General features: G+C 44.4%; 2 protein-coding genes across 2 annotated transcripts in view; one reads left to right on the forward strand and one right to left on the reverse strand.

Moving 5' to 3' along the window:
• Positions 1 to 6: 6 nt before the first annotated feature.
• Positions 7 to 3,161, reverse strand: atox1 (antioxidant 1 copper chaperone). The gene is made up of 4 exons (XM_005741230.1): positions 3,016 to 3,161; positions 2,699 to 2,774; positions 446 to 584; positions 7 to 111 (listed from the first exon to the last, which is right to left on the reverse strand). The coding sequence occupies exons 1-3, from the start codon at positions 3,019 to 3,021 to the stop codon at positions 460 to 462; spliced, it is 207 nt and encodes a 68-aa protein (XP_005741287.1). The 5' UTR covers positions 3,022 to 3,161; the 3' UTR covers positions 7 to 111; positions 446 to 459.
• Positions 3,162 to 4,224: 1,063 nt separating this feature from the next.
• Positions 4,225 to 20,735, forward strand: part of slc36a1 (solute carrier family 36 member 1) — a 36,080-nt gene continuing 19,569 nt past the window's right edge. Inside the window, exons 1-11 of the mRNA XM_005741229.2 lie at positions 4,225 to 4,457; positions 6,077 to 6,213; positions 8,310 to 8,421; positions 9,113 to 9,203; positions 9,287 to 9,375; positions 12,002 to 12,091; positions 12,348 to 12,432; positions 13,673 to 13,900; positions 14,794 to 14,892; positions 16,271 to 16,437; positions 18,409 to 18,578. Coding sequence (XP_005741286.1) covers positions 6,177 to 6,213; positions 8,310 to 8,421; positions 9,113 to 9,203; positions 9,287 to 9,375; positions 12,002 to 12,091; positions 12,348 to 12,432; positions 13,673 to 13,900; positions 14,794 to 14,892; positions 16,271 to 16,437; positions 18,409 to 18,578 — 1,168 coding nt within the window. The 5' untranslated portion in view covers positions 4,225 to 4,457; positions 6,077 to 6,176. The remainder of the gene's footprint in view (positions 4,458 to 6,076; positions 6,214 to 8,309; positions 8,422 to 9,112; positions 9,204 to 9,286; positions 9,376 to 12,001; positions 12,092 to 12,347; positions 12,433 to 13,672; positions 13,901 to 14,793; positions 14,893 to 16,270; positions 16,438 to 18,408; positions 18,579 to 20,735) is intronic.

The raw sequence follows: 20,735 nt of genomic DNA on the forward strand, positions 1-20,735 counted from the left end.
GGTGTTTGTGCGTGACAGCTGGATGGGAGGGGGTGCAGGCTCACTGAGGGTCTCAGACTTTAACTTGAATTTCATCTTAAATCTTCAGTTTGCAGCAGCAAGAATTATTTCCTAAAGTAAGACAAGAAAAAAACATTTGCATTAAAAAAAATATGAAAAAATAAAAGTGTAACTCTATTAATTGTGATGTGACTCTGAATGAAGTGTTGGGGGATCTGAGAGAAGCAGAAGATAAACATCCTCTAAATGTGCACAAAGGTTAAAGTCAGCCGATGGAGCGCGCTCTCCTGTTAACGTTTCTGTGAGCTGCTGGAAGAAGATCGTGTCCCTGATATGTTCCTGCATGCAGTAAACTCAGCGCGAAGCTGCAGATTTACAGGAACTTTATGGCCGTCATAAACATCAATCTACAGAAAACACGAGGACTATAAACGCTCCGGGTCACCTGGTGCAGGTCCTTCACTTCGTGCCGTTGTATTTGACCTCCTTTCCGGACTTTTGCAGCGCCGTCATCAGAACATCCACGTCTTTGTCAGACTCGATCCAAACCAGCTTCTTCGGCAGGTCAATTTCAAACTTCACATCTGGGAACAGGAACATAAAAACAAAATCACATTGATGTCTCTGCCTCCCTAAAACAGTCAGCATTTCCACTGATGGGAGGACGTGCTGTAAAAACAGAAGTGATACTTGAATCATTGAGTCACGCGAGGCTAAAAGGAAAACAGCAGCATCAGGGGACCTGTGGGCCGAACGTGAGGAACTGGAACAGACAGGACAAAACATGCTTCTGGTTTTTGCAATGGTTGCTGCACAGGCTGAGACCACCTTCACTAACTTCTGATGGGCACATGCAGTAAGGAAAACTGCTCGGGTCAGCACAAAAAGGGTTGCTTTTTGGATTCAGGAGACACACAAACTCTCTACCTTTAAGATTAGGCTTCAAACTTTCATAGCATATAGTTAGGGCTGGACCAGGTGACCCTGAACGTTGCCTTCACATCTACCCCCTCCCCCAGCATATCCCTGACTCTGCTTAGGGCTGCTCAATTAATCGAATTTTAATCACGATTACGATCTGGGCTTTCAACGATCATTAAAAATGACCGAGCCGATTATTAGCCCCTCCCTCGTGCTTTACTCTCGCGCTGCTCCGTGTGGCAAATCGAGCGCACCTCTCTGCATTTTGAACACGCATCACAACAATTAAGAGGACCCGAGGAAAGCTCAGAAAGCTAAGCAGAAGTTATTTGGAGAGGAGAGTGACTGCCATTGGTTGAAAAGAGAGGTAAAAAAAACTTCAGTGGTGTGGAAACATTATGGGTTGGCGGAGTCAGACGTGGATCAAGTAGACATGTTTATATTGCAAACATTTGCACTGTTATCAGTATTTGCACACTATTTTATATTATTTTTTAAAGTCATTATTCAATACATTGTTATTGTTAAACCTTTAAATCCCTGTAGAACCGGAATCGCTTAAGCTAGCGCAATAATTTGTTTTGCATATGAAACCGGAGGAGTTGTGCTTACATCTTATACCACCAGCTTGTCCTCGGTCACGGTTTCCTTCCACATAAAGCTTTGCAAAAATTGCATAAAAAGCGCTTGCAGGAACAAAAACATAATATTCCAGAAACAGGCTTTGCCGATCCGATCAGCTGTTTGTAACACTTCCCACATTGAAAAAGACGTCAACACGAACTATGGCATGTCCGCCATTTCCTGACAGACACCGGAAGTGAGGTCATTTTTCGCGGAAATGTAGTTTTTTTACTTAGCCTATACTGGTGTTTTTATAAGTCATGTTTGACTTTTCTGAATAGTTTCTGGGATACTTAGAACTCGAATTGCACTGCTGGAAATAGTTTATTTTGATGCACCTGCTGTTTTCTTTGCAAATTTGCATCATAGGATTGTTTTTTGTTTTTCCTGCAGTATATAAAAATTGCTGTATCTCCAAAATAAAACTATGAAGACACTCAAAATAAATTTCCTGTTGTTGTAAACTATTTTTTGCAACTTTTTTGTATTTAATGTTTTGAGGAATAAGCCTCTTAAATTTCCCCAGGTAGAAATATATGTAAAAAAAACTATTTTCAATTTTTTTGTAGTTTATTGCACTTTTTTTGCAATTAATGTAATTACTAATGTAATTAATTACTAATTACTGACTTGATGCATACATATTATTAAAATATGAGCTATAACAGTTGTGTTGATGTATATAAACTTGAAATGCTCCCAAATATGGCACTACAGCATGTAAAAATATAATATAAGCTCTGGCGGACTTGGTTCTATGGTAGGTCTTAAAGGGTTAAATAAATATCGTCAAATAATCGAGATCTCAATTTCAGTGAAAATAATCGTGTTTATCATTTTTGCCATAATCGAGCAGCCCTAACTCTGCTCAATACTTTAATCTCCTCATCGCTCCTGTGACAGCAGAGCTAACACTGTGAGGCGGTGATCCTCCAAATGCTGTAACTTTCTACAAAGCTCCAGGAAAAAGGTAGATAATTACCCAATCCAATAATAATTGCAGAGAGTCAGGTGAAAACCATAACCGTCTGCATGAGCCTCGCATGCCAAGTGTATGATTGCTCCGTTTATACTGGAGTCTCTCCACTCCAGTATAAACTAACTGCTGCTATGAGAGGACTCTGTATAAATAAAACTGAACGATCAGCCTCACCTCCCATCTTGTTCAGGATCCTGGTAACAGCTCCTGAGCATCCCTCACACGTCATGGCCACCTCAAACTCGTGCTTCTGTCAGACACACATCAAAGTCCGGTTAAAGTGAACCCCACACCTCATTTCCTAAAGCATGTACCACATTCACAACAAAGTAAGCCGAGCAGAGCAGCTGCAAGAGCCCCGGGTTATGGTTTAAAGCTATTTCAGAACAAGAACACTCCTGTACCGTGTGCACGGACATTTAGAAAGCAGCTACGGACTAACGTTAAACTTCACGCCGACAAAACTGCATAAATCTCCCCTAAAACCTTACAGTCATGTCTGAAGTGACGTGTCCTAACCCGGCGAACAGACCGATGTAGACTTTTGCCTCCACGTAACTACACGGCTCCAAATACTCCCGGGATGGGACCGCTGTTTAGCCGCAAGCTAGCTGCAGTTAGCACAACAAACACCGGATATCCGGGTTAAGAATACCAGATTTTCAAGATTTTCAAGACCGTTTTCACAATGTTTATATCTAATATACATAAAATAACCCTCTAATCAAAATATTTTTATATACAAAATATATTATTTACATGAACGGTACACTTTTAGTTTCACTTGGCTAAATAGGTTGGTTGAGTAAGCTGAACAAACAAAAACAAACTGCACTATTGTAATCCCAAAAAGTTGATGATTAATATGCAAACTGTCGTGACCAATGACTAACAACCACTGATTGATCAGAGGCCATGAGTACCATTTACAGACAGTTGGAGAAGTCTGCAATCATAACGTAGTAAGACTGTGAAAGCTCCTCGATTCAGAGAGATAGTCTTTACCTTGTCCTAGCTACCCCGGTGCACACAGCAAGCGAACCTAAATCCTTAAACGAGTTTCCAAAATAAAAGCCCAATGAATCCGAAAGCAGATTTGAGAATATGAGAACAGAGCGTTTTAGTCTACGTAATCGTATTCCTTTCGATAAGCTCACGTAAAACTCGTGATTTTATTCATTTCAGTTCAGTTTCAGTTTTATTTGTCATATGCACGTTAGCACAGGGTCAACATTGCAATGAAATGTATTTGACGAGCAGCAGTCACTCAGCAGCACGGTACAGTAGAAGAAAATATAATAAAAAAAATAAATAAATAGACTTTTTAAATATGAATATCAACAATAAAGTGGAGTGACCAGTGCAGATTAAACAGAGTACTTGTGAAGCTGCAGGGTAGCTTCTGAGTGCGTCCTGTGGACTGTGTTGTGTGTGTTTAAGTGTTGTGGTTGAGGTGTCGTATGGCTTGGTGGTAAAAACTGTTTTTAAGTCTTGTAGTCCGAGCAGACAGACTCCTGTAACGTCTGCCAGATGGTAACAAGGAGAACAGCTGATGTGCTGGGTGGCTTATTTATTTATTTTATTGTGTAGAAGTGAACATACAGGACTGCGCAAATGGTAACAGAAAACTGAGAAAAAAAGATTAAACCAATAAATAATAAAATAAAATGGTTTACCAACCGCCACAACATTATAATCCGTATCTATGGCAACGGGATCACGTCGAACGCCACGACCGTCCCTCTCGACAATGTCATGTGACCACACCGCTGGCTGTCTGTTGGAGAGTCGAGCCCGACAGAGCACAGTCCCGCTTTGCCTTCAATCTGTGCTGCTTCGCCACCATGAGCACGATACGAAAATAAAGCGGCCTGCGGCGGACTGAGAGCTGATAACGAGGCCAGGAGGACCGAGTCTGCGCGGTGTCTGCGAGGTAAGGCTGGCCGCTGCTGCCGCGGCTCGTTGTTTACTCCGAAAATGGCACCGCAGCACACAGCTAACTATGGCTAACAGCTAACCCTCCGTCCACAGCCGGTTTTGCGGGACCGTGGGCTCGTTTATTGTGTTTATGGCGGGAATGCCCGTCGGGTCTGTGTCCGTTGACAGTTTAAAATGATGCGATTATCGCGCTGACTGCCGTTAAAGCACCGGGGGGCTCGGGCTGTCACGGTTTACCTGCACAGTAAAACACACAGCAGCTCATATCTGTTTTAACGCGAGGCCCAGAGGACGAAAACAGAAGAAAAGAAAATACCAGAAAGTAAATAAACATGACAAATACTCCAACTCGGCTGGCGCGGTTTCTGAAGAGCAGCTGGGGTCAACATCTGCACAGGTGCACTTTAAACCTCCTCCTGTTTGTAGGTAAATATATAAAGGCTTCTTCTCTGCAGATGAGATAAACACGTGAGATAACGAGCTCATTTTCATGTTGCTCAGCCATCAATGTACACAGTGTTCCACAGCAGCAGGCTCCGTGTCACATTTACCTGACAAACACACGCTGATGATGATCATTGGCCATTAGATTAAACCAGAGTGTAAGAGAGAGAGGGCATCGGGACACACCTAAGCATCAGGACGAGCTCGATCAGTAACGTCTAATCGTAGTTTCTGAGAATGGCTGAATGAATCTTTATAACTCAGCAGTGTTTCCTGCTCAGGCAAATCACTTCCTGCTCACCTGGGCAACATTTTAATTTATATACTTTCCAATTTGATTATTGGTGTGAAATAAAAACACGCTCATTTGTCAACTCAGCCGGCCGAGGAGGCTTTGAATCAGCTGTATGCACAGTGTTACAAATATCACCCAACAACAGCTGAATGTCACGCTGACTGCTTTTAGGCCAGAGAGTTCAGTTATGAAGGTACTTGAAGATGAGCACCTTCGAAATGGGATATTTAATAACTGATTGCTTTGTTCTGCGGGTGAAGCCTGGAATATAAAGCAGCTGTGTGGGAGCACAAAGGTGAGAAGCAATGCTGCAGGACTGAACCTTTCTGTTACATAGTGATATAAAAGCCCACATTGAACTGCTGATGCTGTTTTAAGTGCAGAAACTATGTGCTGTGCTGTTCAGGCCTCTCGTGTCATGACTCGCTGTAAAAAAAAAAAAAAAAAAAACTAACAAAAAAATGCTGAGTCGCTCCTGATGGCGACACGCTTGGTGAACCGCTGCTGGGAAACACGCTCCTCTGAAGAGGAAGTGCCAGGAGAAGTCAAGCCTCAGAATTGTCCCCTAAAAACCTCTTTTGGCTTTTCTTCCGAAAGCCATCAGACACGAACAACGAAGCGTGTGTTTGAAACCTTGTGCGAGTACGAAGGAGGTCATGAAGTCTGTTTCCCTTTAATGTTAGCATGATTAACCTCACAGCAGCTGTGTTATTGATCATATAATGTCATTAAGAAGGCTCCAGCAGCACAAACACGGTGCAGAGGTCCAGTTCAGGGACTCGTGCAGCAGCCTGTGAGCATGCTCAGTTTCTGACTCTGTTTTTGTTTTGCTGCTGCCAGATCTCATTCTCTTCTTATCTCTTATCTGTTTGCAGTGGACAGGCGTCCACGCTGGACTCCCTGATCTCGCTGCATTAGGATCCGTGAGGCTGGGAGAGACGACGCCCGGCTGTCTGCCAAACCTTCCCACCTAGCATGATGGCGTCCAGCGACGTAGACAGCCGAGGCGAAGGTAGTAAAGTCAGGACGATGGTTAAAAATGATACGGCACACGAACGTGAGCCGGGGCCACAGTCACACAGGGATTATGTGTAATCCCAGCTGGCAGGTAGACGGTGAATCATCAAAGCAGCTTTCACTTCATCTACAGAATCCGTCTGTTGGCTGGCTCGCGTCTGGTTTGGTGGGAGCTCACGGCCAGACACGACGTGCTCGTTATGAGCGGTCACGACATAGATCTGTGAGCGAGCATGTTCAGTTTGTAGATGTGGATTACAAGATTGTTGGCTGAAGTTTGATGTTGCTTATGTCGTGGTTTCATTGTTACACTCGTTCATGTTATTTAGCATGTAGGGAGGGAGCACGGGAAGGCACGAGTGTAACTGTGCCTCTGGTACAAAGATTAAAGCAACACAGCGGAAACGAGTCCATCAGAGAGGCAGCTCAGAGTCAGAGAGGCTGAGATGGTCTGAGCATGTGCAGAGGAGTGAGGGTGGAGGATGAAGATGGAGTTGCCAAGCAGGAGGAGAACAAGAAGACATGCAGAGGGGTGGTGTGACAGAGGAGGAAGGAAGGATAGGAGGAGATGGAGGCAGATGATGCGCTGCGACGACATGTACAATGTTTACCTCCAAAAATCAAACTTGCCTCCTTTAAAAAGCTGAAAGGTCAGCTGAGGTCGGAGAGGGTCACTTTATCATCATCAGTAAAGGAACGCGTCAGAGTCTGATTCAGTCTCTGCATTGCTGAGTAGTTCTTCATGTTCTTCAATGTTAATTTTGATTGGTCATCAGTTATTAGTTAATTCAAAGAATCAAGCTTTTTTTCTTCCCATCAGTATTTTCAGATTAAAGGTCGTGTTTAAGGCTGAAGAAAGTGGGTTGCTCTACAGTTTGTTTTAATCCTTGAGTGTGATGGCAGTGACCGCCTGTCTGTTTGGTGTCTGTTGGTCGCTGATGTGCTGCCGTCAGTCGTTCTGAGTTCTTAGATAAGTCAGAGATGGTTCCTCAGTGTAGGAGCACAAAGTGGGTTTTACTTTCTAAAGACTTTAAACACATGCAGCTGCTGCAGCGTGTGTGTGTGTTCCTGTCTAGCTATCTTTGTGAGGACCGAAATCTTCATTCTGCTATAATTGTGAGAACCAACAGTCACTTGTGAGGACACACTCACAAGTTTGAAGGCCTGTTTGAGGCTCAAAATGTGGTTTTAGTGTCAGGGTTACAATTAGGTTAGGCATTCATTTTTGATGGTTAGGGTAAGGGGCTAGGGAAAACATTATGTTAATGAAGGTCCTCACTAAGATAGCTGAACGGGCTTGTGTGTGTGTTGTGTGAGTAATAGAGTTTTATGTGTGTGCTTAGCATTAATAAGCATATATGTGTGGACTGCAGATACAGTGGGGGTGGGGTGATATAATGTCCACTTTCATTTATAATTGAAAACCTCCCTTTTAGGCTATTTTTAGTTTACCTGCTGGTCTGAGATCAAATAAAGAGCAAAGATAAGAAGTGTTTGGTGACAGGTTCATGAGTGCAAGGCTCGGGTTCCTCTGAACGTAGTTACGATGCTCTCAGACCTTTAAAGACGCTTTTATAACTGTTAGTTTTATAGCGCTGTGTCTCAGCTCAGTTCACAGCTTCCTGCTGTTCTGCTCTCACGTGGAAGTACTTCCAGTTTTTATCATGAAGGGATAATAAGAGTCATGAACAAGTACTAAAGCGCCACATTATTAAACACAGCACTGAGCCTAATGTGTGCCTTCAGGACTTCCTGCTTATTGCAGTCAGGTGATCTTCAGTTATCACCGTGTTTATAGTCATGTGCAGCGAGCCTCATGCACGGCCAGACCTGAAGGGTTTCTTCTCCAACTTCAAGTCTTTCAGGTCCTGTAGTTTGTCACTGAGAGTGTAGGTGTCAGGTCACATGACGAGGTGGATGACACCTGTGTGTGTATATAACCAGACCGTCACATCACTGTGAAAGGTGACGGTGCAGGAAAGCTTGCTTACACACTGCTGACTGACATAAGACAGGGCGGTAAACACATCAGAGGGTCACGTGATGTCAAACACATGGTTTTCGTCTTTGTCTCTTTGCCTCTCGTCTCAGCTTTGTTGTCCGACCAAAATCCGTCTGAGCTGGACGCTCTGTGTCCGTCTCCTCCAGGACCGTCCAGACCCCAACGCAACTACGAGAGGATAGGAGGACAGGCGGGGACCTCGTGAGTAAAATGCCTTCGGCCTGTCCAATTGTTACGATCCAATGTTGTCAGTGTTTTGTGTTAGGCGTGACTGTTATGTGTTTCCTGTGGTACTTTGAAGGTCTGTCTTATCTCAGTGTGTTCAGTTTACGCTTCCTTGTCTCGTCAGTTCTGATTTGCCCCAGCTGTGTTTCCCTCCTGTTGTCCATTCCCTGATTGCTCCCTCTATGTATTTAAGCCCTGTGTTTCAGTTTGTCATGGGTTGTGATCACTGTGGTGTTGGTATCTTAGTTTTGTATATAGCTGTAAATAGATTTGTAAAGTAGCAATTGAGTATTTTTTTTCCACCTTGTTTATATTGTTCACTGCAGCAGCCTAGTAGGCGTGAGAAGCCATTTTTGTTTAAGTTTTCTCCTGTTTTTCATGTAGCGAGTTAGGTAAGTGAATTGTCTTTTGTTTGGTTTTTCATTTTGGGTAGGAAAGCGTAGGGACCATTAGGGAGTTTTGTTATTTTTGGCACTGCTCACTGCTGAAGCAAATAAATGGCTGCTTAGCATTTTAAAAGATACTATTGTTTGGGTTCTTGTTTAGGGTGGAGTGTGGTGGGCAAATATTTGTTGCGTTCAGGACACGCCTAGACTTAGAATGTAACACCAATGCAGGACGTGCAGATCTGGCTGGTCTGATTCTAACTTCATTTTTCATGCTGCAGTTTTTTCCAGACTCTGATCCACCTGCTCAAAGGGAATATTGGTACAGGCCTGCTGGGTCTGCCTCTGGCTGTCAAGAATGCAGGGCTGGTGGTAAGCATACCTGCAAAGGTCACATGACACAGAATTAGTCTGAGCCTTTAAACGCCACACAAACTCGGTCTGTGTTTGTGCAGCTCGGACCCATCAGTCTTCTGGTCATGGGCATCATCGCGGTCCACTGCATGAAGCTGCTGGTGATGTGTTCCCACCACCTCAGTGCAAAGTGAGTATCTCGATTCTCGCTCTTCAGCCCTCAAAAACACAATCATCTGGTTTGATTTCCTCACATCCCGTCGTCCTCCGTAATCCACACAGCCTCAGCCCACACACATGCAGATAAAAGCTCACTCCTGTTCTTCATCTAACGCAAACACTCGATACAGGGATCGGATGGGAACACATAATACACAGAATAAAAGCTTCTTTTTTTTTAAATGTTTCTCAAAGTAATAATAATAATATTGGATTTATATAGCGCTTTTCAAGGCACCCAAGGCGCTTTACAATACCACTATTCATTCACTCTCACATTCACACACTGGTGGAGGCAGCTACAGTTGTAGCCACAGATGCCCTGGGGCAGACTGACAGAAGCGAGGCTGCCATATCGCGCCATCGGCCCCTCTGGCCAACACCCGTAGGCGGTAGGGTAAAGTGTCTTGCCCAAGGACACAACGACCAGGACAGAGAGCCGGGGGATCGAACCGGTGACCTTCCGGTGACAGATGCGATTCCCAACCCCCTGAGCCACAGTCGCAAGTAGCTGGAGGCTCAGCAGGAAGACTGTAAGGTCCCTGTGTTTGGACGTGGCTGAGAGGATAAGTGCGTCACTTCGGTATAACTTTACGTTGGAGCAGAGCGGCTCTTTGCTCTTTGTTCAAATGAGATGTAAAATGTCAGGAAAATGCTGTTTTCTTTCACTGCACACACGCCTGGGAGCAGCAGACTGTAAAATGACTACCAGCCCGATTGACGCACTCACCTGATGTTTGCAGCAGCTAATGTGTGACCGGCAGTGTGTCAAGACTTAAGAGATGAATCCTCATTGATTCTGAACAGATTTTAATGATCACTAAATCACTGATTTCTACTTTCCACAATAATGCAGTAAAACACACATTTCAGCTTTTATTTTGAAAGTTTTTTTTTGGAGATACCTCATTTATAGATGAGGTAGCATGAGGCACAAGAGCAAATTAAACTGGGTTTGTGGGCCGGTGTCATGTGACGCTTGTATCATGAGAACAAAACAGTCTGAGTCTGTGGCTCTGCTGAGAAATCAGCTGTATGTTGATGCACAGATCCAGTGAATCCAGTGCTGATGATGAATCCTGTCTGTTTTACGATGTCTCTGAGCTGCACGTTTTATTTTATTATTTTTAACTAACTGGAGAGGTCAGGCTGGGTTTCTGTAAGCTGTGCTCGAGTCCTCGTTGCTTTGAGTCTTTCTGTTTGAACTGCGTCCTTCATGCCTTTGCAGCAGCTCATTTTAATCTCCTTTGCACTAAAACCACACTCGTCCTCGCATGTTTGCTCTGCAGCGGCTTCGTTGTGTTTGCTGTTGTTCCTGCTTGAGGCTCATCAGCTGTCACAGACATTACCAAACACTGTCACCGTGACCTGTGATCAGCCCCACCTCTCCGTGGCGATCGCCACATCGGTTCAGTTTTAGTGGGATTACATAAGTGAAGCCATGTGGCCGAAAACCCAGAGTACCGGGGCTTATCTGTTTTACAGCTGGTGACACGTGGCAGCTCAGCAGATTAGTGCAGTCACTATTAGACTTTAATTAGTGTACTACCTGTGACTGTGAACCTGCCCATCCACCCCTTGCCCGCCCTTTGCCCAGTTCACACGGCGATCCATTAGCTGGGATTAAAAGGATCAAGGAGATCGCGAGCGTGAACGGACAACTCTGCACCGTCACACATCAGCTGAGGAGACACAGAAGTGGTTGCGGCCCTTCCTGTTTTTAGAGGTTTAATCTTTGCAGAGTCAGTCGTCACTTCTCTGATTCTGTCATAGATATGGAAGAACCGCAGTTACCCAATAAGGGTTAAAACTAAACTTCATTTTCTTATTTCTTTGTCAACTCGTTGGGCATGTGCACCTGTGTTCAAGCCATACTAAGGATTTTATTGTTTTTAACTCTTCATATATAACGTTTATCTGTTTTTACTTCAGAGGGTTTCTGCAGGCTTTATCATTTTTTAGCTCATTTCGTGTGCTTCTGGGCTCCTGAAATGTCCCAAAGTCAGGGTATCTGTGAGCTCCTCTGTTAGTACAGTAACCTCGCCGAAGCCATGTTATGGGTCAAATGATGTCATTAAAATGCTCTAAAATCCTCCAACAGCACAAACACGTCCAGAAGTCCAGTTCTGGTGACACTAGCAGACAGCTAGCAGCTACAGCTGCCTGTGTCACCATCCACCTGTCAGTCAGAGAGGCCACGCTCCTGATCGTGCAAGCTTTAAGCCTTAATGCAATTTAAGCAGCTGAGTTATAAATCATCTATAGAGACTAAACCAGTGTCTGTGTCGGCCTGTAAACATGTGGGAGCTGGCTCACTGCTGCCTCTGCTGGACACCAGATGAACTGCTTTGTTCACACAAGCTTTGGAGCTTAAGCTTGTGTTCAGGCGGTGTTTACTGCAGTGAACTTATAAACTGTATATTAAAATGGACATGGCTTCTCCAGGCTTGTAAAATGAAGCCAGCACTTTAAACCTGGATGCCTTTATGTCCAGCAGAGGGCGACTTTTCTGTGCTGGTTATTTTCAGTTTGGTTATTTAGCTTCATGTCAGCTGAAACTGACTGACACCTGGATGCCCCCCCCCCCCCCCCCGCAGGATGAACCGACCATCTCTGACCTACGGCGAGGCTGTGCAGTACGGGATGGAAAACGTGCCGTGGCTGAGGCAGCATTCACAGTGGGGAAAGTAAGAAACACCCTCACCTGTTCTACTCGGTGTTTCTTTAGACACGTCAAGGAAACAAATTAATTTTAATATGTAAAACATGTAAAGATGTCAGATTTAGTCCCACAGGCAAAAGAAAAAAATAAATAACAAAAAAAAACATAATTTTTTAAAGGAAAGGAAATTCTTTCAGACCTGTGAACCTCAAAGAATTAAAGATGTGATCAGAGAGACGTCGTCCTGTTCTGTGCTTTAACTGTTTCATCGTCTCGCTCAGGCGGACCGTCAACCTGTTCCTCATCATCACACAGCTGGGCTTCTGCTGTGTCTACTTCGTCTTCCTCAGTGACAACATCAAGCAGGTCAACACACTCACATAATCAGATGCACTCACAGACACAGTTTAATTGTCCCTGTCAGCGTTACACAGTGAGGTGTTTTTGTACCATGTGATTTTCACCTGTGGTGTTTATTGGGCTGATAACCACAGAGCTGCAGCCAGTGTGACCTCACAGATGTTTTAGTTTTGTTTAACTGATCTGAACTTCATAAATCAGTACAGATCATTTCTTCATAAAAAACAAGACTGACTCTGAAAGTTATAAAAACTAAAAGTGAAACTTTAAAAGTATCCTAGAAGCTAAACTAAAGTGAAAATTTAAAGATACATTCAAATAAAAAAAATGGAAAGCTGTAATAACTCCAGATCAAACCCCTGCATGCAGGTCAGCCACCCAGAAGGCTGTGCCATGTTACAACAAATTTTTGCAAAGTTTTGCACTCATGGAAAACCTGAAAATGTTCTCCAGAAGTAATCTGTCCTATCAGGCCAAGCGTGAGGAGGCACGCTGAGCTTCATCCACCTGCCTCAGGTTAAGGAAAGTGCAGACAGACTGACTGTAGAGTAAACGCATGATCTAATAATTTTATGGATGTTTGCATGAGTAAATATTTAATTATGTTCGGTTCATACTCCTGTGGTTTTGTCTTTACTGAGAGAATAGAATACCATGAAACGCACTGATATGGAGGAAAATCAGATGATTATCACTTATTTCAGCAGGGAGTGTGTGAGGTGATGGAAATGATGGCGATCAACAGGCTCAGTTTGTGTAGTTCAGTTTTTAGCCACTAGGGGGTGCCGCCTGCCTGCATGTATTTTGTGTCCGCTCATTTTTGCTGAAGCAGCAGTCAAACATCTGGTGGGCGGTGATTTTACTCAGAGATTCAGACTGACTCGGCTCAGTAAATACAGAGCCGTGTGTTGAAGAGCTGAGCACAAACATGACACAAACACAGACCTGAAATATCCCGTTTTCAACCTTCGGAGAACACAACACATTCCATTTCCAGGTGGACAAGCTCCATGCTCTTACTTTGAAAGACACGTGATATTTGCTCTGTTATTTATTTTCACAGAGAGAATTTCGTATGATTTTATGTCTCAGAAAACCTGCACACACTGCCCGAGCTCCAGCTCGGATTGGTTTGAGCCTGCAGACGATCTCTATCCAGTCCTGGGTTGTAATCACTCCTTTGGTGTTTAAGACCTTTTCAGCAGAATGAGCATCATCCTTTCTTTATCTGACCTGCCTTCACCAGGTGGTAGAAGCTGCCAACGCCACCACCATCAGCTGCCAGACTAACTACACCAACCAGACCCAGGTCCTGGTCCCGAGCTTTGACTCCCGCCTATACATGCTCTGCTTCCTGCCTGCCATCATCCTGCTGGTCTTTATCCGCAACCTGAAGTGCCTGGCCCCGTTCTCTCTGGGGGCCAATGTGGCCATGACGGCTAGTTTGTTCCTGATCTACTACTACTCACTCACGGTGAGCCACAGGTTTCTCTCTGATTCGATTGCCTTCAGTCAAGGTTGTAGCCTCGTTTTTCACTCTCTGTGGTCTCATTAAGTTGTGACATTGAGCAGAAGCATGTTTGTTACCTGGATAAGTAAGAGCTCCCTGCAGCAGCGCGTGGTGGAGAAGGTTGTGCGTGCACCCTGTGAGATGACTGTGGCTGATGGATCATCTGAGCAGCACATTTGGGGATAAGCAGAGCATAAAGGCCACTAGCAGCTTTGAAAACACTCTGGATCTTCTGCTGCTCGGTGGGACTTTTTCCTCTCGGCATGAGCTCTGATTTGAACACCATGATGATGATGATGATGATGATGATAATAATGTACTTTTTTAATCACTTCAGATAGTTTTCAGGGTTCGGGCTCATCCTGCTGACCTTTTTTAATGAAATGCATAATCCAGTCAAAGTTTGCAGACAGAAGGTTAACTCGGTGCTCCTCTGCAGATACCTGCACACAGACACATGCTTTATAATAAATCATGCACAGGTAGTACATTTAGTGCTTAGGTGACCCTCCATCTCGCAGTAGAGAAAGAATCATTCATGTCCCAGACCAGAGTTTGAATTTTCAAAATAAGAGCCAAAAGATAAAGAAATAATGGCATGTGTCTGACACAGCTGGCCGAGCTGCTTGCGTGGAGCTCTTTGAGCGGATGCTCTCTTATTTGTATTGTTGTGAAGAACAGGGCTGTCGTGCAGATAACATTTAACACCTCAGTCATCTGTAATTTTTAAGTCTGCAGCAGTTCATTTTCATTGTGCAGCTTTTTCTCGGCTAATCATGTTAAGAGTAGCGAGGATGCGATTAGTTGAAGAACAGCTCTAACTGGCTGTGGATCTATTTTGTTTTGTTTCTCTACAGAACATCTCAAACCCCACTGACCTCCCAAAAGTTGGCAGAGCTAAAGACTACCCTCTCTTCTTCGGAACGGCCATCTTTGCCTTCGAAGGCATTGGAGTGGTGAGTGAGTGGCTGATGGTAACACATTCATGCATGTGCTGCCGAAAACTTTATGACTGTATCAATGTGAAACACCTGTGTGCATCGATTACGTGGATTATAAACGGCACTGTTATCTCCCCCTGCATTACCGTTGGATTTCTTTATGCAAATGAGGCATCATGCATCACACTGCTGTGGGGGGGGGGCTGGAGATAGGAGAGCAGCAGGGGTCCAGAAAGAGGGGGATTACACCAGCACGTCCCACTGACCATTTTTAATAACAGAGTGTGGAATGTAAAGTCTGTGAATGATTTTACTGTCACAATCCCCGTGTTCACCTACGTCACGCTCAGATGTGATAAGACTGTTGACTGTGCAATTAATGCAGGTATACAAACTTTGACATCACTATAAATATTTTCAGATTTACAGGCCCATATAGCACAAAGAGACGGTGCTTTTTAATCATTTTTTTAAATCGTGTCTTCATCAGTGCAGCAGATATCACGTGTCACAGATCTGGAATCTGTGCAGCTGCGAGTGTCAGTGTGAGTCACCTGTCAGAGTAATAAAGTGCATTCTGGGTAAACTTTGAGGGCTCGTGTCAACATATGAAAGGTCTCCTGTTAGCTACATAGGCCAGGCTCACCTTCAAGCTGTGACTCCTTCACAGTCATTTTCTAATACTGTCATATTTGAATTAAAAAGTGCCATATTTGGATGAGCAGGCGACCATATGTCGCATGACTGAGAGCGGCCGGCTCGGGTTCGAGTCCAACCCGCGGCCCTTTGCCGCATGTTTCCCTCCACTTTCCAGTCAGTCTTCTCTGTATCTGTCGAAGACAGAAAAAGGCCAAAAAATATATATATATATATTTTTTTTTTTAAAGTGCCAGATTTGCACCCACTCTTGTGTACGCTCAAAGCTGGAAGGTATTCACAATATGAAGCACAACGCGAGTCAAAATCAGTCGTCCGATTTCAGAGCGTTTAAAGTCCACCGCCGCTCACCGGTGACCATTGAAGCACACACGGTGTGTAACCCAGTGTTAATGTCACAAGTACTCATTACAGATACATTATTGATATGTTATTATTTCACTTTATTGATGTTTATTTAAGAACATTTGCCTCATTTTGACATTTTTCAAAGCATCATGTGACTCTCGCTAACATCTGCCCTGCAGACACGTGTGTTTCAGAGTTGGCCTTTTTCCTGTCCTGCCTGGCTGATAAGCTACATTTTCCAAAAGCTCCATTTAATTCAGTTAAATCTGGTTTATAAAAGAGCAAAGCTTCCTGGCGAAGGCGAGCTTTCAGGGCATCAGTGTGAGCAGACACCACTGAGCCTTCACGTGTCACTGAAATGCCCCACTAACAGCGTTTCTCTCTGCAGGTTCTGCCCCTGGAGAACAAGATGCAGAGGCCACAGAGGTTCACCCAGGTTCTCTATTTGGGCATGGGCATCGTCACATTCCTCTACATCAGCCTGGGAACCATAGGATACATGTGCTTTGGAGAGCACATCGGCGGCAGCATCACACTGAACCTACCTAACTGCTGGTGAGATACCGCCACAACGCCCAGGATTAGAAATCGAGTCGAGTCGGCATGTTTAAAAACATTTGTGCTGGTTAATGTCCTACAGCACTCAGAGAATCACATAAGACACCACAGGATGGGTGGAGTCAGCTGTGCACTCAGATGACTCCACCCAAGCACATCTCCTCCTGTTGTGTCACTGCCTCAAACCTCCAGGAACACAAACTATTGTGTGTGTTTGTGGTGCAGGTGCGTCTCAATACACAAGTCCAAACCTCCTAAACTAAATTGAAGCACAGTGTGGTACGTCCAGACTCAGCAGATGCGATGTGCCGAAGAGCAAAGAGACTTAAATCTTAATTGTTTAGAAGAAGGGTGGCAGGATTGGGACCCAGTGTCTCATTAAAATATTAAAACCTGTTTTACTGTGTTTTAGACCCATAGATAGTAGGGGTGCAACGATACTCGTATCAATATTGAACCGTTCGATACAGTGCTTTCGGTTCGGTACGCATATGTATCGAACAATAAAAATTTTTTAATTTATTTTATCAACTTTCCTTCTGATGATGCTGTCTGTGTTGAGCGCTCAGTGGATCTGCGCTCGACAGTGCAGCCTAGGCGGAGTAGTCGAACGCAGATTCACTGAACCAAGGCAAACCAACCGAGACAGAAGTTAAGCTCTCCTTGCAACATGGCAAATTGAACCTCCCCCACCCTCATTCAGATCTGGCGTTTGGAACTATTTTGGTTTTCATGTGACGTATGACCCTGAAGGTAAGTGAGTCATGGACTAAAGTAAAACAGTATGTCGGATGTGCCACGCAATGCTCAATTACATTGGTGGGAACTAGTGTGTTAGCGCAGTTAGCTCGTTAACGTGTTGGCCGTGCACATTTACTCCGACATCATCCTAGTGCAAAGACAAGTGGAAGCAGACAAAAACAACAGGCACGCATGCTACAAACTTTACCCGAGTCATTTAGACAGCCGTTAGCACATGATTCTCCTTATGGGTGCCTGATATGTTTAATATGCTGCTGAGAATATAGCCCAGAAGAAGCGTATAGTATAGCTTTTATTTTGGAAAGAGCCATTTCTCTGTAATAAACTCTGTTTTCCAAAGATGAGTGATTCCTCAATCAGATATTTATTTTTTTTATCACTTTGTTGTAACAGCAGCATTAAATTTAAAAACTGTAAATTTGAGTTAAAATATATATTTATAATTTTAATAAATGACAAATTAAAAAGGCATGAACATTTTTATTTATTTTTTTGTATCGAAAAAATATCGAACCATGACACCAAAGTATCGAGCCGAACTGAATTGTGAATTTTGTGTATTGTTGCACCCCTAATAGATAGATACTCAGAGCTGATGCTTCACATCCACAGCTTGTTGTATTTGCATCAGGAAACCTGCGGACACTGCATGATGAATGAATCAGGAAGCCATGGATCTGAATGTGTTTACATTACTTTAGTAAGTCCAGGTGAGAGCTGCTGTTACTGGTTTCTCCTTCAGTTTCCTGGCTCTGTGCTCACATGTTCCACAAGCTCTAGCGGTGGTGGATTGACTGAGTCTCCAAAAGTGCAGAGCATGCTGAGATCAGAGTGACAGCTGCATCAGGTTTTAAATCAGTTTTATGGCTCTTATCTGGCTCAGGGGCACACAAGCTACCCCCTCTCTCCAGCCAGACACTGAGGAAATAAACACTCAACCTCAAAGGGTTTTTCTCTGCCTTGGTGAGAGTGGAAATCCTCTCCAGCTCCACCTACCTGCTCTTTAAACTGTCTGTAGGTGAGTGGCAGCCAATCAGAAGAAAGTTCACTCAAAGAGTGGGGAGGCGAAATGGCTTGTTTAAAACATAGCATTATTTTGAACTATGAGTCATGCAAAGCTACTCTAGGAGAATCTAGGAGTAAAAATAAGCGGGATAGGTCACATTTTTCCACACATTACTTGACTCCTTCCTCCCCATTTTCCAGGATGTACCAGGTCGTGAAGCTCCTGTACTGCTTCGGGATCTTCATCACCTTCGCCCTACAGTTCTATGTCCCAGCAGAAATCCTCATACCATCCATGGTGGCTTGCGTGCCAGATCAGTGGGACACCGCCATCGACCTACTGCTGCGTGCTGTCATGGTCATCTTCACGTGTAAGTACGAGCGGGTCTGCGGTGTGTCGGGCGGCGGGCTGTTAAATCTGCACACGATGTCAGGCTCAACTGCAACGTGTTTCAGACCGAGAGCCGAGCCTTCTTATGTATGAATATAAATGGCACGCGTGTTGGCACGCACGACTTTATGCTGTCACGGGATTTACAAAGGAACTTGTCCTCTTACTGTTATTTATGCAATCAATTCTCAGACATGTGGGTTAAAGTGTCTGCTGTATGTTCGTGAAGGTTCTCACTCATCCAGGTCATCGTCATCCAAGAAGCTTGGAAAGAAAAGCATCTGGACAATTGGTGGAAACTCCCAGATTTGAGGTGTCCCCAAGAGGGTCATGGACCCCCTATGGACCCTTCCTCTACCTAATCACACGACCCACCACTATATCCGCTGTATGTTTATTCTGCACATTGAGTCACAGCATGGGCTGATTTCCACTCCTCTCCTCAGATTTTCCTTCATGCGTTTCTAATGTGAGCTCTGAGCAGAGTCGTGGTTTTTAAACACTTTCAGCATCATCTCAGCTACTGCTTGTGCAGGGAATCAATTTAAAGAAATCTAATTTCTGCCTTTGTTCTTTAGAGAACAAACCCAGACAAAAGACCCCGATCTGTTATAAGCAGTTTGGTACTTTCCCTTTCTCACCGTTTAACTGTCGTGACTGTCACCAAACCCCATCTGGGGTTGCGAGGTCTTCCTCTGAGCTCTTCCCCCAGGAGGTATCAGACCAGGATGACTCTGGGCGAGCCAATCCAGGCAGGAGGAGCATCCTGGGTCTGGTGTGGGAATTCTTGTTTCTGTGTTCAACCTCTTTGATTCTGTTCTCTGTAGTCTTCAGACTGCAGAGCTTCACAGAGCAGCATGGCTTTAGGTTGATGTGAAATTGTCGTGTATCTTTAACAGCAGATGAAAGGTCTGCTTTTGGAGTTGCCATCAGCAATCCGGCCTGTGTTAGTGGTGTGTACTGACGCAGGAGAGCAGAGCGAGCGGTGTGGCTGCTCCTGAGTGTACTTCTGTGAAGCGCCTCCTTTATTGTATTTTTATTAGGCTTATTTCTGCAAAGAAAACTGAGTCTGCACCACAGCCAAGGCCCCGCTGACAAATGAGGCTCTTTAACAAGCCGTAATGAGGCAAACAGCACGTGTACAATCTGCTCCTCTCTTGTCTTTGTGCTTTTATCTAGAGCGGAGCTAAAAGGGGCAGCAGAGTAATTTACTCTTAGACATAGTAACAGAAGCGTCCCATTAGAAGGTCGCTGCTGCTGAGTTTTGCTCTTTAATCCCGTCAGTAACAGTCGTTTCAGCTGATTACCTGGACTTGGTTCTGGTTCCTGTGGAACTATTGACTCGAGCCCCTATGTGGCTAATCAGTTCCAGGTACTTCCACAGATGCAGAGAGTCCACAGTACCTGGAACATCCCTGTTTGTGTTTCTAATGAATTAGAGAGGATTTAAAAAACAGCAGACATACATGAAAAAGACTCATTTGTACTTGTTGTGTGAATGAACCTGCACACAAGGAGCTCACTGAGACTGAGCTCTGGATCTTTTGTGTTGTTGTTGTTTTAACTCCTGGACTAAATAAAAATCTAAAAATGTTCACAAGGAAAAGTTTGGCTGCAGTTCCTCTGGTGTCCAGCAGAGGCAGCAATGAGCCACTCCCCATAGACTCCCGTGTTAAAAGAAACATGCTTACAGGCTGGTACAGACTGTTTTGGTCTCTGTAGATAATTTCACCCTCATAACAGCTGTACAGGGCCTCTTTGACTGACAGGTGGATGGCACCACAGGTGGCTGTAGTTGCTAGCTGTCTGCTAGGCTTCACCTCAGCTAACTGGAGTCCCTGGACTGGACATCTGGGACACGCGTTTGTGCTTTTAATGACATTATCTGACCAATAATATGGCTGCTCTAAGGTTACGGTACCGCCCAGGACATCTGAGTGCCTGTTTTTAGGATTATGATTGGATGATTCTTAGCACTGACCAACTGTGGGTGCAGCTTTAGCTGATAAACACATCCTGTCTGGTCTCCCTCTGAGGTGACGAGTGAAGGGACAACGAAGCCACGTGTCTCACATGCGTTCCCTCGCCTGATCCTCTCCCTCCTCCGGGTTTCCAGCAGTAGCCAACAGTTCCCCGT

Source organism: Pundamilia nyererei, unplaced genomic scaffold, assembly GCF_000239375.1.
Source record: "Pundamilia nyererei isolate P.nyererei 1_Seehausen unplaced genomic scaffold, PunNye1.0 scaffold00108, whole genome shotgun sequence".
NCBI classification, from domain to species: domain Eukaryota; kingdom Metazoa; phylum Chordata; class Actinopteri; order Cichliformes; family Cichlidae; genus Pundamilia; species Pundamilia nyererei.